General features: G+C 36.6%; 2 protein-coding genes across 6 annotated transcripts; one reads left to right on the forward strand and one right to left on the reverse strand.

The window, feature by feature from the left end:
• Window positions 1–216: 216 nt before the first annotated feature.
• On the forward strand, window positions 217–11,218 carry LOC110913031 (SAC3 family protein A). 5 transcript variants are annotated; one of them, XM_022157891.2, is made up of 13 exons: window positions 217–432; window positions 543–628; window positions 1,887–2,669; window positions 4,356–4,823; window positions 5,688–5,789; window positions 5,968–6,065; window positions 6,183–6,852; window positions 7,604–7,744; window positions 7,875–7,934; window positions 8,956–9,086; window positions 9,186–9,319; window positions 10,483–10,706; window positions 10,799–11,218. In XM_022157891.2, exons 2-13 carry the CDS (start codon window positions 566–568, stop codon window positions 10,898–10,900), a joined length of 2,976 nt encoding a protein of 991 aa, XP_022013583.1. In that variant the 5' UTR covers window positions 217–432; window positions 543–565; the 3' UTR covers window positions 10,901–11,218. The 5 variants fall into 5 exon arrangements, with proteins under 5 accessions (XP_022013583.1, XP_022013585.1, XP_022013587.1 ...); XM_022157893.2 differs by having other exon boundaries at window positions 546–628; XM_022157895.2 differs by having other exon boundaries at window positions 546–628; window positions 1,890–2,669.
• Window positions 11,219–14,383: 3,165 nt separating this feature from the next.
• LOC110913030 (ABC transporter G family member 1) lies at window positions 14,384–16,809 on the reverse strand. Its single transcript, XM_022157890.2, has one exon. It carries the CDS (start codon window positions 16,703–16,705, stop codon window positions 14,516–14,518), a length of 2,190 nt encoding a protein of 729 aa, XP_022013582.1. The 5' UTR covers window positions 16,706–16,809; the 3' UTR covers window positions 14,384–14,515.
• Window positions 16,810–17,285: the final 476 nt, after the last annotated feature.

The following is a 17,285-nucleotide window of genomic DNA, read 5'->3' on the forward strand; positions in this document are numbered from 1 at the left end:
GATGCACGATTAGTCGTCCGCCGCTTTTAATGTTATTTTCACGAAATTAATAAAATAACGTTAAAGTTGGTGCAATTTCACCTTTAACACCCACACGATATACGTCATATGTGCATACCCGTTAATAATTGTAAATGTAACATAGTTACCTAGCATTACATAGCAATTGATTGTAAATGTAAATGTAAATATAGGCCACCGGCAGGCAGGCAGGCAGGATTGGGAACCTCAAATTGGACCTAACGTAGACGCCTAGTTGAATCTTTCACTAATCCCCCTTTCTCGCCCTCTCCCCTCTCCGATCGTTCCTTAATTCCTAAATCTCAACATTCCTTTTTTCATATTTCTCCTTTCAAATTTCTTCTTCTCCAGCCCTCATCCAATCCACAGATCGCCGGCCACCACTTGTTTCGTTCTGAATTGACTCTACAGGTTCGTAACTTCGATTTCTTCTTTCCGCCGATTTACTTAGGGTTTTTCTTCATATTATTTATCATCGTTTTTATTATAATTTGAGGTTTTAACTGATGTTTTGTTTTCAGCAGGAGGAAGCTTATGGTGTGATATGATGAATCAAGGAGGAGTTTCAGACACCAGAACCACACTGGACCAGAAAGTTTCACTTGAGGTTGGTATTAGCCTCTGCTTAATGCTTTTTAAATGATAATTTGCGATATCATTTGATGTTACTCATTGGTGGTTGATTGTTAGGGCTTAGTTAGACTATATTGTGTTGGTTATTATTGGTTTAATGGTTAGGTGTTTAAGTATGATGGATTTGAATAACATTTAGGTTATAGTTGTTCGGAATTTCGTTCAAGTGATTACTATGTATGTAATGTTAGAATATTGAGATTAGTAATTGGAAGGTGCAATTATCGTGGACACTAAGGTAGTGTTCGTTTCACAGAATGGAATGGAATCCGGATGAAGTTGGATTTTTGATTCAATTTCTTATGCTGTTTGTTTCAACAAATGAAGGAATTGGAATTGAACAATAACATAAGGAACAAAATCTACATTTCAATCCCATCCGGATTCTATTTCGTTCTATGAAACGAATAGTAGTATAGTACACACCTAAATTTCGAATCAAATTTCAATTCCAATTTCATTACATTCCACGAAATGAACACTACTTAAATATGGGCAAACCATAGTTATCGATAGCGAACATAGCGTTCGCTATCGCGCGCTTCATAGCGAATCGACCATACCTCGCAATATGTTACTTAGCGACTCCATAGCGTGATTATTGCGGGATTCCGAGGCTCCGGTGCTGTAGTTTCTGCCGGAAACCTACCGGAAGTCAGGAAGAAGAAGAAGAGAAAAGAGCGGCTGCGTTTGTTCTGTGTTTTAGCTTTTTAGGTTTAAGTAACTTTTTGGATTTTAACCTTTAACCCCTCTATCTTTTCACTAGTTTTCATATAGTCCCTAAAACTTGTAAAAATTTACATAAAAGTGTAAATTAGTTTGTGTATTTTAACATTTAACCCCCTCTATCATCACTAGTTTACATTTGGTCCTTGAATTTCAAAATTTATACGTAAAAAGTATAAAATTAACATTATATATATAAAAAAAAATTACAAATAGCTATTTTTTATTTCTTAAATTTTTAACTACCTTATTGCTAAACACAAAATAGCGGGCGCTATTTCGTCGCTATCGCTACATAGCATATAGGTACCTCGTCGCTATTTGTCGCTATTCGCTATTCGCTATTGATAACTATGGGGCAAACAAAAGCCACATGTAGGTCTGGTGATTTGTGTATGCTCAGTGATTCATACTTGAATATTATGGTGTTGATGACTTATGATCATTTTCATCATGTATGTTAGCTTTTTAGCTGATACAATTTTGATATGTTTGTTTGTTTTAAGCAGCATACTGTTGATCCGAGCCATGCACAAGCACCATCTTATTATGCCCCACCTCCTGGCTCCGAACCAGCATCCTGGGCCAGCTACAACCATGCTCAGCATACCGAACCCGGGCCACCCGGCTCGGTTCCACAGGCATCTGCCGGTGCCGTTTCAAGTTCCGGAGCAACTAATATAGAGTATGCCAACTATGCAGCATACCCTAACAATGATCCATATGGGTATGGAAACACAAATTATTCAAATTACTATGGTAGCTATCAGCAGCAGCCGAATCAAGCATATCCTCAACAGCAACAACCGAGTCAAACTCAAGCATATGGTCAACCAACAGGAGCGTATCAAAGCACAGGTGCTCCTCATCAGCCTATTTCATCATTTCAGAATGCAGGGTCTTATGCTGGTCCCGCCAGTTATTCTTCAACCACTTATTACAATCCTGGTGATTATCAGACATCCTCCGGTGGTTATCCAAGTGCGAATTACAATAATAGTCAGACGAACACGTGGAATCAAGGAAGCTATGCGAATTATGCTCATCAATATCCAAGCTATACTGCAGAATCTAACGGTGCTTATAATGCTCAAAGTGCACCTGCACCTGCACCTGCACCTGCAACATCTGTACAATACCAACAAGATTATAAACAGTGGACAGATTATTATAGTCAAACGGAAGTTACTTGTGCTCCTGGTACAGAAAATGTAGCTTCTACCAGCGCTTCCAATTTGGTGCCTGCTGGTTACTCTGCTCCAAACAGCCAGCAAGTGTCGACAGTACAGGTTTGGGATTATTTTTCGTATAGTTGTGTTAATTCAGTGAGAAAATAATATTGCATACTAAACCTGCTCTTGACTTTACGTGTTATTGAACTTATTTCCAAAAGAATAACCAACGAGAAATGGTTTTTGCAAACTAGATAGTAGGTAACACTATTGAATGTTTATACAGTTTATATGGTTTTCTTAAGCCTCTACTTTTATGGCAACCGTAGAGTGCATTGCGTGATATAATATAATTTCTTATCATTACAATTTGTCAAATTTAGCTGCTATGTTGCCTTTATAAGTATTAATTAATTAATTATTCACAGAATGAGCAAGTTTTTTTAACCCATAGTTGTCAATAGCGGTCGCTATGGTCGCTATAGTGTAGCGTATAAGTCGAAGGTCGCTAAATCGTATGTAGCAATAAATAGTTGGATTTGAGTTTTTTTTTAATATAAATAGCGATTAAATATAGCTATAAAAGAGCTGGATTATAGGTTTTTGTTAAATATACATGTAATATAGCGTATATCCCAAGGTATTTTGATATAATGTACATATAAAATTTGTTAAAAGATTTTCTACTGTATCGCTATTTATAAAATAGTGTCAGCTATTTATCGCTATTCGCCATGTAGCATATAGGTACCTTATCGCTGTTTGTCGCTGTTTGCCATTAACAACTATGTTTTAACCTATAGAATACGTTGAGAGCATCTTTAATCTGATAGGTTACATATAACGTTTCCCTGGAGCTTTAAATACAATGTAAGGGTAATCTAAGAGATACTGTTGACCATTCTTTTTATCTTTTCACTTAGTAATGTCTATTTGCTCACATTTGTATGGAAGCAAGCAAAGAAACTAAATTGGTGATTATAATATATATTTTTACTATATATCATATAAATGTTAAATTGTACAGTCTTATATGTGAATATAAGCCATGTTATTCTTTAAATTGTAGTCCTATATGTGAATATAAGCCATGTTATTCTTGTGTTTATTTATTCGCAATTATATGGATTACCATGTTAAAATTCGAATTGTTCTGCGAGTTTGTCATTTAGTGTCTTATAAGAATGAATTAACCCTAATGAGTGAATTTGTTATTATACACAATACACTTCAAGTTCAACTCATGTTGAGGTACATTCCTACTCGTAGAATCTGGTTCAGTGTTTTTTTTTTGTTTTGTCAATATCCATTTCTGGTTTATGTTCCATTTTCGCTTCTATAAACCTGCTTAAGAAGAGTGTTTTCCAATAATTTCAAGTTCACGCAAGTGACTGACTGTAATATTAAGATGTTCACTATTAAGTTTTCCAAACCGTTCATCCTATAAACTATTGATGAATCTTATTTGTTGATTGACTGATTGAGTTCACAGTTATCATTTATCAAACCCATGTTTGCTTCTTATTTCATAGTGAAGAATGCATACATTTATCATCCATACATACAATCAAGCATACTCATATAGTTATGTTATGTAATACGTTAATATATAAAACGACCTTACCATACGTACTTGTATGTATCCATACATTCTTGCATTTTGTAGTTAAACAAAGATAACAAGCTAGTTACAAGCTATACATGCATACACGTGTGGAAATATTTATGCTTCTCTTGTGTTACCAACACATGTAATATGTTAGCTATTGATATGGACTAAATAATATTGCGATTTGTTCTCAGCCTAGTGCACCAGTTAACAATGTCCATGAGGGATATTGGAAACAAGAGGGTCAGGCTTTCCAAAATTACAATGTTAGTAGTAACATGCAATCGAACTTTCAGAAGCCTTTGGATTTATATCCTGCTTCTGGAAGCTTCCAGAACCAACAAAAGCCCGAGGTCCCTCAACAACCATATGTACCATATGCAGCAGCTTCTCATCAGGTGACACAAACTTATCATCCTTCTCTGCCTCTGCCACCACCACCTCCTCCTCCTCAAACTGCTGCACCCTTCAATTCGGCCCAAGTAAACAACGTGCAGATTCCAACGAACCCTAGAATCTCTTCCAATTTACCGGTGAGTTTGCCCAAAAACAATAACACTACAATTGGAGTGACGAAACCGGCTTATATCAGTGTCTCACTTCCAAAGACTAATGATAATGCATCATCACATGCTGCTGCTGCTGCTGATTCTTCACTGAAGGTGAGACTATATCTTGACTTAAAGAAGTTGCTTTTGTTGTCATTTATTTAAGGGAAAACAGTAAACACCACTGCATACCAATTAAGTTTCACAGTTGTTCCACCTAGATAGTGCTGTAAACGAGTCGAGCTGAGCCGGACCAGTTTGGCTCGGGCTCGGCTCGTTTAAAAGTCGAGCCGAGCTGAGCCGGTTCGTTTATCTTAATGAGCTGAAGTGTTAAGTTTGGGCTCGGCTAGTCAAAAGCTCGAGCCAGCTCATGGCTTGTTGAGCCGGCTCTTTTATTTGAAGAACAAGTTTACATTTTTGTATTTTTTTACGTAGATTGATATACATAAAACCAAAAAACAACGAATAAACCAGTTTTTAGATTTAGGCAAACTATAAACCAACAAGAGAAATAAGCAGGTTGCCTTGATCTGTATTTTTTTAAATGATATTACTAATAATGCTATAGTTTTTAAATCTGTTTCTTTCGATAAAAAATAATCAAATTACTAATTAAACACCATTGCTTAAACATACATATTATAATTTTAGCTTATAATTTATTTGTATATACACATATATATAAATTTTGTGGTTTAATATAAACGAGTGAGCCAACTACGAACCGAACTACCTTGGCTCAGGCTCGGCTCAGCTTGGCTCGTAAACCAAGCTGATATCGAGTGAACTTTGAGCGAGCCGCGAGCCGCCGGCTTTTTGAACAGCTCTACACTTAGACCACCTAAACCTTTTTCAAGTTATTGAATTGTTCTTATTTGGACCTTGCTCCTCTCTCTCACTCTATACACACACATGTATACAGAGAGAGCAAAACGATGTTATTATCGACTACTCAACTGAAATTTGTGTTGCTTGCAGCCTGGTATGCTTCCCAAATCACTGCGTGGATATGTAGAAAGGGCTTTGGCGCGTTGCAGGGACGATAAACAGATGTCAGCTTGTCAAGATATCCTCAAGGAGGTAAACATGAGTATCATTTTTTCGCTTTTTTGTAACGACATTTGAGTAAGGTGAAGTAGTTTTGGTAGCAATGTAGCATCATGTTGTGTTTTTTATTCATGTTTGTGTTGCATAACCATACAGTTGTTATATCGTATGTTGATATTACTACCAGTACTCTTATACATCATTGCTCCAGGTTATTACAAAGGCAAGTACTGATGGTACTCTTGCTACACGAGACTGGGATACTGAGCCTCTTTTCCCGCTTCCTAACACCGACTTGATCAATAATGAGTATGCTGCTTCTCTTTATGTATATATGCAGATGCACAATAATAGATTAGACGATGATTATATATTGGTACATAATGATTAAACACTTGTATTAATTTTTCTCATGCTTACTAATAGTGCAACTACGCCATCACCGATGAAGAACAGAAGAAGTCCAAGTAGGCGTACTAAAAGTAGGTGGGAACCGTTGCCAGAGGATAAACCGGTTGAAAAACAAATGTCTTTTACTCCCAATAATGTAAAATATGGTGGGCTTGTTCATAGTAACGAAAGGGATAAACAGGTGTCCACTGCAAGGCCAGAAAACAAGGAGAATAAATTTAGTAACCTTAAGTTCTATATAGGAAATCAGAAAGAAACGAATAAAGCAGGTCTTAGGCCAGCTAAGCGGCAACATGTCGGTGATGGACGGATTGGGTTGAATAACGGTGACTCTGATAGTGATAGTGATAAAGAACAACAAAGCCTGACTGCGTATTATGCGGGTGCGATTGCACTTGCGGATACACCCGAGGAAAGAAGAAGACGTGAAAGTCGTTCAAAGCGTTTTGAAAAAAATCATGGCAACAGAGCAGCATCTAATTTTGCAAAAACTAAAAACGTTGGTGGAAATTTGTACACTCGAAGGGCATCTGCATCTTTGTTGGCAAATAGTAACAGTTTGGATGAGGGTCCCGCCAGCAGGGCCGTTGAAGATATTGATTGGGATTCTCTTACTGTTAAAGGAACTTGCCAAGAAATTGAGAAACGTTACTTGCGTCTCACTTCTGCACCAGATCCCGCTACTGTAAGTCTTTGCCTTTTTCTGTTCAAGTTTTTAGTTTAAATGGGTTTCAGTTTGAAGATGATTTATGTGATATTGAATAATCAGGATCAGATAATCAGTTTCAGTACACAAATCCAAACGCTCCCTAAATAATTTAAACTAATGGGTTACCACTCACGCTCCGCAGTGGGTTCGAAACGTAGATAAAAATAAGCAAATCGCGAGAGTTAAAGTTGTTTTTTAGTTAAGGGCTAAACATGTCATTATTAAAGTTGAGGGGCTAAGTTGTTTATTATTAAAGTTGAGGGGATAAACATGTCATTATTAAAGTTGAGGGGCTATAGTTGTTTCTTATTAAAGTTGAGGGGCTATAGTTGTTTCTTATTAAAGTTGAGGGGCTATAGTTGTTTATAATTGAAGTTGAGGTGCTTAACATGTCATTATTAAGGTTGAGGGGCTATAGTTGTTTATTCTTAAAGTTGAGGGGCTAAACATATTATTAAAATTGAGGGGCTAAACATGTCATTATTAAAGTTAAGGGGCTAAAGTTGTTCGTTTATTAAAGTTGAGGAGCTAAAGTTTTTTTAGTTAATAAGGGGCTAAACATGTCATTACCGAAGTTGGGGGGCTAAACAGGTAATTATTAAAGTTGAGGGGCTAAAGTTGGTTAATGCCAAAGTTGAGGGGTCAAAGTTAGTTGATGTAACAAAATAGCATATTTATGGTATATATAATAAATGATTCTGAGATTAATACTTTACTTCTTTCGCAGGTAAGACCAGAGGAAGTATTAGAAAAGGCTTTGCGTTTTGTTCAAGATTCTCCGAAAAACTATCTTTATAAATGTGACCAGCTAAAATCTATTAGGCAAGATCTTACAGTACAACGGATACGCAATGAGTTAACGGTTAAGGTATACTTTAATTTTTTATTCAATCTTATTGCAAATTACCATAAAAGCATACCGATATATCTCTGTTAGTTAACAAATTTATTTTTCTCATGTTGAAACAATTTCTAATTCTTTCATGTTTATAATTCAGGTCTATGAAACTCATGCACGACTAGCAATAGAGGTTGGAGACTTGTCTGAGTATAACCAGGTTTGTTTTTATTTTCCGTTATAAGCACACACACACATATAGAAAAAGTGTATCGTACAATTGGCCTTAATGTACATTACGTACACGATTATTGATGCCATTTACAACATGCGACCTTCGTTATAACATGCGAATTTGATATTCGCATGTTATACACAAACTCGGACATGTCATAATCGCATGTTATACAAACCCGGACGTGTTTAAATTCGCATGGCTGATAAACTCGGACTCCCCAAAATTACAAAATCGCATGCTATACGCAAATCACGTACGTAATGTACGTTAAGGGATATTGTACAATAACCGGCCTCTCTCTCTATATATGTAACTTATGAGAACTAAAAAAACTCCATCCAAAGTTGGAATACATATATTCAAAGTTGAGAACACATGCTGTGGACCGCAATGGGAAAGTGCTTGCGGTCCTCAATGTAAAAAAAGTTGTATTACATGTATGCAATACATAAAATATTGTACATATGTAATACAACTTTTTTTTTTCAAATATTTTTTGGGTATAATGCATATATGCGGTATATCCAAAAAATAAAAATTTTGGAAAAAAGTACTGCAAGCACCTTCCCATTACGGTCCGCAACGTGTTTTTTCAACTTTGGATATATGTGTTACATATAAGTAACACAACTTCGGATGGAGTTTTTTGGTTTAACAATGAATTTTCTAATGAGTCTCTCACCATATATATACATATATATGTGTGTGTGTGCGCGCAACATCCAAATTATTGTGCTGTAATATTAATTAATTTACCATGTTTTTTCTTAATAATCTGTTTACATAAGAATGCGTACCTAATTATTAGCTTACTAAGATGCGTGTTCCAAAAATTATAAAAAAGAGATTAATGTATGTTATTTTACTGTAAGATATCACTAACATTAGTGATCTTATTTTCATCAAATATCCCATTATTCTGTTCGTACATGCAATGAGAATAGATATATCGGTATCTACTTTCAATATTTTTCGTTGATAAAACCGTTTATTCGTTTTACAGTGCCAGTCACAGTTGCAGACCCTTTATGCTGAAGGAATTAAAGGACAAGATATGGAATTTTCTGCATACAATTTACTTTGTGTTATCTTGCACTCTAATAACAACAGAGATCTCTTGTCAGCAATGTCGAGGTTCGTAACATGATACGTTCATGCATTTATTTATTTATTTGTTCATTTTTCCAGTGGATAAATAAATATCAGAGTGAAATATTTTTGTTTTCTTTCTAGATTATCAGTTGAAGCAAGGAAAGATACGGGGGTAAAACATGCTCTTGCAGTTCGTGCAGCCGTCACATCAGGAAATTACGTATCGTTTTTTAAATTATACAAGAATGCTCCTAACCTAAATACCTGCCTTATGGGTAAGTTATATATCTAACCAACTATCTTGCAACCGTTAGTAAAAAATGTATGCTTTATATTAGGGGCAATTTCATATATACCCCTACAAACTTGCAAAATATCATATATACCCATGAAAAATAAAAATATCATATACACCCATACAAAGTAGTTGAAATATCATATATACCCAATTCTTTAAAAGTAATTGGCGAATTGGAAATAAATAATCCCACCTAACTCAATTTGTCCGATAATAATCCAAGTCAGTTATTGGCCGATAATAATCCGCACTGGTCATTTTTTTTTGTCAAATAGTCCGCCCTTAAAATAGCTTAACGGAGTTAAGTTTTTTTTCGAATTACAAACCGATGTTTTAGGGCTTTTGATCAGAACGAGGATACGAGTCGATTGATGTAAAACTTACCTCGAAATTGTGCTCGAAATGGCTTGATTTTTGTTAATTGGAAGTTTAAACACTCGAATTGAAGCACCGTTTTCGTGGGTTGGAGCAGTATTTCGAGGTAAGTTTTACATCAATCGACTCGTATCCTCGTTCTGATCAAAAGCCCTAAAACATTGGTTTGTAATTCGGAAAAAAACTTAACTCCGTTAAGCTATTTTAACGGCAGACTATTTTACAAAAAAAATTGACTGGTTCGGATTATTATCGGCCAATAACTGACTTGGGATTATTATCGGCCAAATTGAGTTAGGTGGGATTATTTATTTCCAATTTGCCAAAATAATTTAATAAATGACAATTTTACCTTATTTTTTTAGAATTTGAAATCTCATATATGACCTTTAACTTCAAATATTATATTTACTCATTTCTAGCTTAATTTATTTAGCTTAAATATTATATATGGAGAATACTTTGTTTATGGGAAAAGAAATAAAAATGGGTAAAAATAAATTTAAGCATAAAACGTGTCATATAAAAATATGAAGTTAAAAGATGAGCATATATGAAAACTTAGAAGTTAAAAAAATAAGTGTAAAATGATTATTTATTAGATTTTTTAAATAAATTGGGTATATTTGGTATTTTAACTATTTTTTGTGAGGGCATATATGATATTTTGAGTTTTGGTTGGGTATATATGAAAATTTTCAAGTTTGTAAGGCTATATATGAAATTAATCCACAATTATGTATTGTTTTTGTCTTTTATCTGCAGATCTTTATGTTGAGAAGATGCGGTATGCAGCTGTGAAATGCATGACACGTTCATGTCGGCCGACACTCCCAGTGTCATATGTGGCTCAGGTTCTCGGGTTCCAATCAGCCGACTCATCTGACGAAAAAGGTACAGGCGGATTGGAGGAATGCACTGAATGGTTAAAGGCTCATGGTGCATGTCTTGCTACCGACGGTTCTGGTGAGATGATGCTTGATGCCAAGGTACGTTTACGGTTTACCAATGGGCCGTGAAATGTGTGGTTGGGTTGGGTAAACGGGTCGAAACTTATTGATTTTTGGATGTCGATGTGCAGGCCTCAATGGCTTCACTGTTCATGCCGGAGCCTGATGATGCAGTGTCCCACGGGGATGCTAGTCTTGCTGTTAATGATTTTTTGACGCGTTCGTTATCATAGCCGTATAATAAGCCATAAGCACACACACGAGAAAGCTGTAACAAAACTAGGTGAGCTAATATAATCCCCAATCATGGAAACGGGCCGAGAGTTTTTGTACACCGAGGCATGGTTCGATAAGGGGGTCGCAAGTGTATGATCATCGCGATAGAAGCGGTTGATATAGTAAAAGTTGTTTTGATTAGATTATGGTCTTCATTATTTTGTGTAGAGGTGTACCTGTATGGCAGATTGTGGATACAAATTTTGTGTTAGGGTTTTGCAAATTGATTTCTTATATTGATATTTAAACATGTGATATTCATTTTTTCATATTTTTTTTTACTGTTAAAAGTCTTTTTTCACAAGTATTATAAATAGAAGAGTTAATTACTGTTTTCGTCCCTGTGGTTTGTCAAAAATCACTATTTCAGTCCATTTTTTTTTTAATTTTGATTTCAGTCCCTATGGTTTCACTTTCGTAACCATTTCAGTCCAACTCGTAACCATTTCAGTCCTTGTACACAGAATAATGGATTGAAATGGTTACAAAAGTGAAACCACAAGGACTGAAATGGTTAGAAAGTGAAACCATAGGGATTGAAATCACAATTTTTAAACTAATGGACTGAAATAGTGATTTTTAACAAACCATAGGGACGAAAACATAATTAACTCTAAATAGAAATATAATGATAAAATTTTAAATATGCTTTTTAGGTACATTTGTATATGGTGTTCATTTTACATTGAAATCAAGGAAAGTCATGGAGCTATTTCATGCATCTTTATTATTGTAAATGTTATGAAAGATTAAAAGTAATAAACTTTAACCTGTTTTTTATTTATACGTTGAATTTTTAAGTAAATATCTGTTACATGTTAAAAATAGTCAGGGGTATAATAGTAATTGAGCTTAGAGGGACTGTATGTAGAGTTTGTCATAGTTCAGGGACTTGTTTGTAATTAGTTGGTTAGGGATGTTGAGTCGGTATATGAGATAGTTGAGTCAGTTGTAATCATCATCTGGATAATGAATTGAGCTTTCCCTCTCTTACGATTCTTCTTGTTCGATTCTATTCTTATCATTGGTATCAGAGCTGTTCAATGCTTGGACACGCTCGAATTGCAAACCCTAATTCGTTCATTCCTTCAATTTCGTTTGAATTGCTTTGATTTCTCGAGCAATTTTCCTTCGATTTCATTTCAATTCGTTAACTAATTGTTCCAGTTTCAATCTTCGTGATAATTCTTCAATCAATTTTTGATATCAATTTTTGATAACTATCGATGGCAACCAGGCAACAAGAAATGGAAAGGTTAGAGAAGTTAGCACAGGGTAATGCTAGCTTGATTGAGTCTCAACAAGCAATTTTAGACCAGAATTCAGAGGCTATTCGGTTGTTACAGATAAGTATGACAACATTGGTGACTCAAATGACAGAAATTAACAACAAGATGAGCCATGATCGAGGTGGTGGTCACCAAGATCGGTTCATACAGCCTGGAAAGGTAGATTTTCCAAAATTCGATAGTAATGAAGTGGAAGGTTGGGTGATACGCTACAACCATTACTTTGCAGTAGACAAGACTCATGAATTTGCGAAAGTACATTGCGCAGTTATCAATTTGGAAGGTCCAGCCCTAGATTGGCATTAAGGTTATTTTGATAGTCAAGATCGAGAAATTGAAGACATTACTTGGGATGAGTACTCAAGATCCATTATAAATCGGTTTTCAGAGAGACTTTCAAAAGATCCTATGGAAGAGTTGAAGAATCTCTATCAAACAGGTTCGTTACAAGATTACACTAAAGAGTTTGACTCATTGCTTAATAGAGTCAAACTAACAGATGAATATGCTACTAGTTTGTTTTTTTTTGTTTTTTTTTGGGGAGGGGGGGGGGGGGGTAACCGGAAATTCGTTGGTGCCAAGGTAGGGGGAAACGCTGTCAATACATTAGCACCGTAACCGACATCCCCTGCCAATAAGATGCTTAAAAATGTTAAGAAGGTACCTACAAAAGTGGCTGAAGAAAAAAATGCCAGAAATGAGTGTTTTTGGTGTGATGAAAAATATACACCAACACATACGTGTAAGTTCAAACACTTATATGTGTTAGAAATTCATGGAGATGATGATATGGAAGATGAAGATGGTGATATTTCTAGAGAATTAAAAGCTATGAATTTAGATCCTCAAATTTCCATTCATGCAATAATGGCAGTTAATTCTTTTTCAACTATGAGAATTGTGGGGACTATTGGTACTAGGCAAATTCAGATTTTGATTGACTCGGGCTCCACTCATAATTTCCTTGATTCTAAGCTTGCATCCAAACTGCAATGCTTTACAAAAGGAGTGCCAGTCATGAAGTAAGAGTGGCAAATGGGAAGAATTTAGATTGTAGCCAATTATGTCAAGACTACTAGTGGCTTATGCAAGGTGTGTGGTTTAAAACAGATGTTTTACTCCTACCACTAGAAAGTTATGATATGGTTCTTGGGGTTCAATGGCTACAATCTCTTGATGATATAGTCTGGAACTTCAAGGCATTAACCATGCAATTTATGGTGGATTTAAAGGTAATCATGTTAGAGCATTCACATCCATTCCATCAAAATATGTGAGTGGAGTTTTTATAAGATAACGAGTATAAAAAGTGGTTGTGAGTGAAAGAGAGAAAAAATGTTACTGTTCATCTGTATCTGTATATTTGAAGGGACACTGTTCAGCCCCTATAATTTTTTAATATATTTTGAAAGTGGTTGTGAGTGAATGAGAGAGAATGTAATGATAAAGGTATAAGAAAATATTATTTAATTGAAAAGGAGAGAGAAAATATAGTGTTTTTTAGTGTAATATAGGGTAAAAATATGATGGTATGGATGTGAATGCTCTTAAAGGGATCTAATAGCAATGAGGTATCGTTGTGTTCAGTGGAGAGGTTAACAAATATGTTGGAGAAGGATAACCCTATGGTACAGGTGCAACTATATAGTATGCAACTGGATTCCTTTGCATACAACTGATTATCTCTGATCATATTGATGTTACATATCTCATGGTTTAGATAAAGATTAGAGTTTGGCTACACTAGTACGTCACACGATTATCATGTTGTCGCGTCTTATCTTTTATTGTAAAAACATAATGTTTCGTAATCGTATGTTTTGCTTCACACGACTATCATGGATCACCTCACATCATGTTAGGACTCTACAAGAAGTTAACTTTGATCAAACTAACGTTGATAGTATTAGTGGTGAAGCTTGAGATTTCCGACTGGGGGGTCGAAAACGTATATACCTAAAAAATTCTATACGAAAACTACATAACACCCATATGTCTACTTTTAAGTTTTAAATAAAAAGTTGAACAGTTTCAAATTATACATGTCACAAACAAAAGGTAAACACCAAACTCATAATACAAAGATTTTAAAGGATAGACATAGTTAAAAGTGAATTTAATTTAAATTCAAAGGATTGTATTAACATGCAATTTCCAAACAAACCAAGTTTAATTATTATTCTCAATACATACATATTGCAAAAATAATAAAAGTAATTAATACAATTACAAACCTAAAAAATTTTCATACAAGTAGATAAAATTTCCAACACTTTTTACACTTTACCTTCTCTTATTCTTGCTTCCTAGCAACAAGCAGAAGTAGAACAAGATCCTGAAGAAGAACCCCCATGCAACTGTTATCCACAAGCAGCCCCATTTGCTCAGATCAGTGATTCCCTGTTGTTGTAGTATATCGGCGCCGGTGGTCAAGCAGGTGCTGCTGGTGATGTTGAATCCTAGTGATTTACTCATGCTTTGTAGCAGCCTTACTTTCATGGAGTCATCAATTTCGGCAAGAGGGCTGTTGTCGAAGATCTGAGTTCCTCGACTGAAGCATTTGATCGGGTTTTGGAATTCGTTTTGTAAAACCGCTTCATACGGGTATTTCACAAGTGAAAGGTAATGAAACCATATCCAGTAGTCAGGGATTCTATCGCGGTTGATGAAGAAGCCGCTGAACAAAAGGAAGTAAGCGAGGATCGCGACCACGATTGTGTATCCGAGCATGACGTGAGGGACCACGCCCGAGAGGAATGTGACGAACGAGCTTCCGGCCCAGAAAGAGGCGAGAATTATGAAGTAGTAGAACAGGAACCCCGAGAACCCCCCATCGAGTCCCACGGTCCAAAATGTGATTGCGGAAAATGCGAAAGAGAGGAAGATAAGAGATGGAATGGCGACGATGGAGTGAGAGAGGACGTATGATGATCGTCTATACGCGTTGTAAGCGGTTTCTCTCATGAAGATGTAACGTTCTTGAAGGAAGACGGGTAATGCGTCCGCACATGTGTAGAACGTTGTAGACATGGCGAACGCGAAGAACCCTAACCGTTCTTGAACGCCTTTTGGAGAATTATCGAGATTCCAAAACATTGTCGCGAGTATGAACCCCGTGACCACCACCGCGCCTAAACGAATGCCGAATAGCTCAGGCATTCGTCGTGAATTGGTAAATGACCGTTTTGATAAAACGGCCATTTCCATCCACATTGAATTAGCAAATGTAGGGACCAATGGACTATGGTTGATGTCATTGGTGGCCCCCGCACCAGAGACTAATTTGCCTCTTGAGATACTTGCACTTATCGCTTCTTTGAGCGATAAGCCATGTGCTGGTGTGTCATTACCAGTACCGGTACCCATTTTGTTTCGAGACCGCTTGAGGTTTTGCCAGGATTTGTTGAATTCAACTAGGCTTTTGGTTCCACCTGGCGATCCTTCAAGCTCTCTAATCAAATCAAGTGCGAATTCGGTCCGGTTTTCTTTATCTGGTATCGGATGACCGAAATCCGAGAAGTACAAAGGTAGATTCGACGGCGAACCACTATAAACCGTCTGTCCACGCGACAAAAACAACAACCGATCGAGTAAACCAAGAATCCGGTAACTCGGTTGGTGTATAGACATTATAACAATACTTCCACTTTGAGCAATACGTTGCAACACCTTCACCACCATATACGCACTCGTCGAATCTAGCCCGGAAGTCGGTTCATCCAACAACAATATAATCGGATCGTGAATAATATCGATACCAATCGACACACGCCTTCGTTCGCCACCCGAAACGCCTCTATGTCCCTCGTCACCAATAACAGTTTTGGCGGCGTTTCGAAGCCCTAACTGATCAATCAAAGCTTCAACTCTCAACTTCTTTTTCGCTTTCGATAGCGATCGAGGCAGCCGAAACTCGGCTGCAAACATCAAAGTTTCCTCCACCGTTAACATCGGAAACAATAGATCATCTTGCATCACATAAGCCGAAATCACCTTCAACAATCTGGACTCCAACTGTTCACCATTCAAAGTCACCGTACCTTTCAAGCTTCCTTTCGCAATTCGGTTCGCTAACGCATCGATTAACGTCGATTTCCCCGACCCACTTGCACCGAGCACCGCAAGTATCTCACCGTCTCTCGCTTCACCGGAAATATCATTCAACAAAGTCTTATGCCGTGAGAACAACCTCTCTCCACCAACAGCCTCCGCTGAAGTCGCCGGAGCACCGCCGGATAACCCATTCTGGCCACCAAAAGGTCCAAAACCCGCCGGAATTCTCATCTTGGTTCGTATTTTCACACTATACGTTAGATTGTTAAACGATAGAACAAACGGTAATGATCGAGGCTCGTTGCTAGTTTCACTCATTTCTACAACACTATGCGCCGGCGTTTCATCGGCGTTAACGTTTTTTCTGAGGTCTCCGACGTATTTGAGAAGCTCGCCGAGAGTGGGTGACGGAGCCGTCATGTTATCTTGGACGTTGGAGGTCCAGGAAGTAAGGAGGTAGTTGTAGGGAAGGTGAGAAGTTATGGGAAGTGTGAAGAAGGTGAAGATGTGATATATTTTTTTTTGAAAGATTGAAGATGTTATATATAATATGTGTATTGTGTGTGTATGTGTATGTTGCATGGCAAATGACGAGTGTGTGAGAGAGAAATGTTCGTAGGGATGAGCATTTGGTATTGTGGGTACTGGTATTGAATTTTTTTATCGAAATTTTTCGGTATTGATATCGCTACCCAATTTTTGTCATTTTCAATATCGGTACTTTCGGTATCGGTACCAGTTCGGTACGGTACCGGTAAAATACCGAATTTTACCTTCAAATACCGGTACCGTACGTACCAAATATTTCGGTACCAGTATCCAGTTTTGATGAATTTCGGTATCGGTATTTTCGGTATCGGTATCGGTACGGTATCGGTTCAGTATGGTACCAGTACTACGCTCATCCGCTAGTTGAGTTATTTTGTAAGATATATATTACAATTTTCAATCAAATTATCATTGTTTTTTTTAATTTTAATTATAGAGAATTTATACTTTA

Source organism: Helianthus annuus, chromosome 15 (genome assembly GCF_002127325.2).
Source record: "Helianthus annuus cultivar XRQ/B chromosome 15, HanXRQr2.0-SUNRISE, whole genome shotgun sequence".
NCBI lineage: Eukaryota > Viridiplantae > Streptophyta > Magnoliopsida > Asterales > Asteraceae > Helianthus > Helianthus annuus.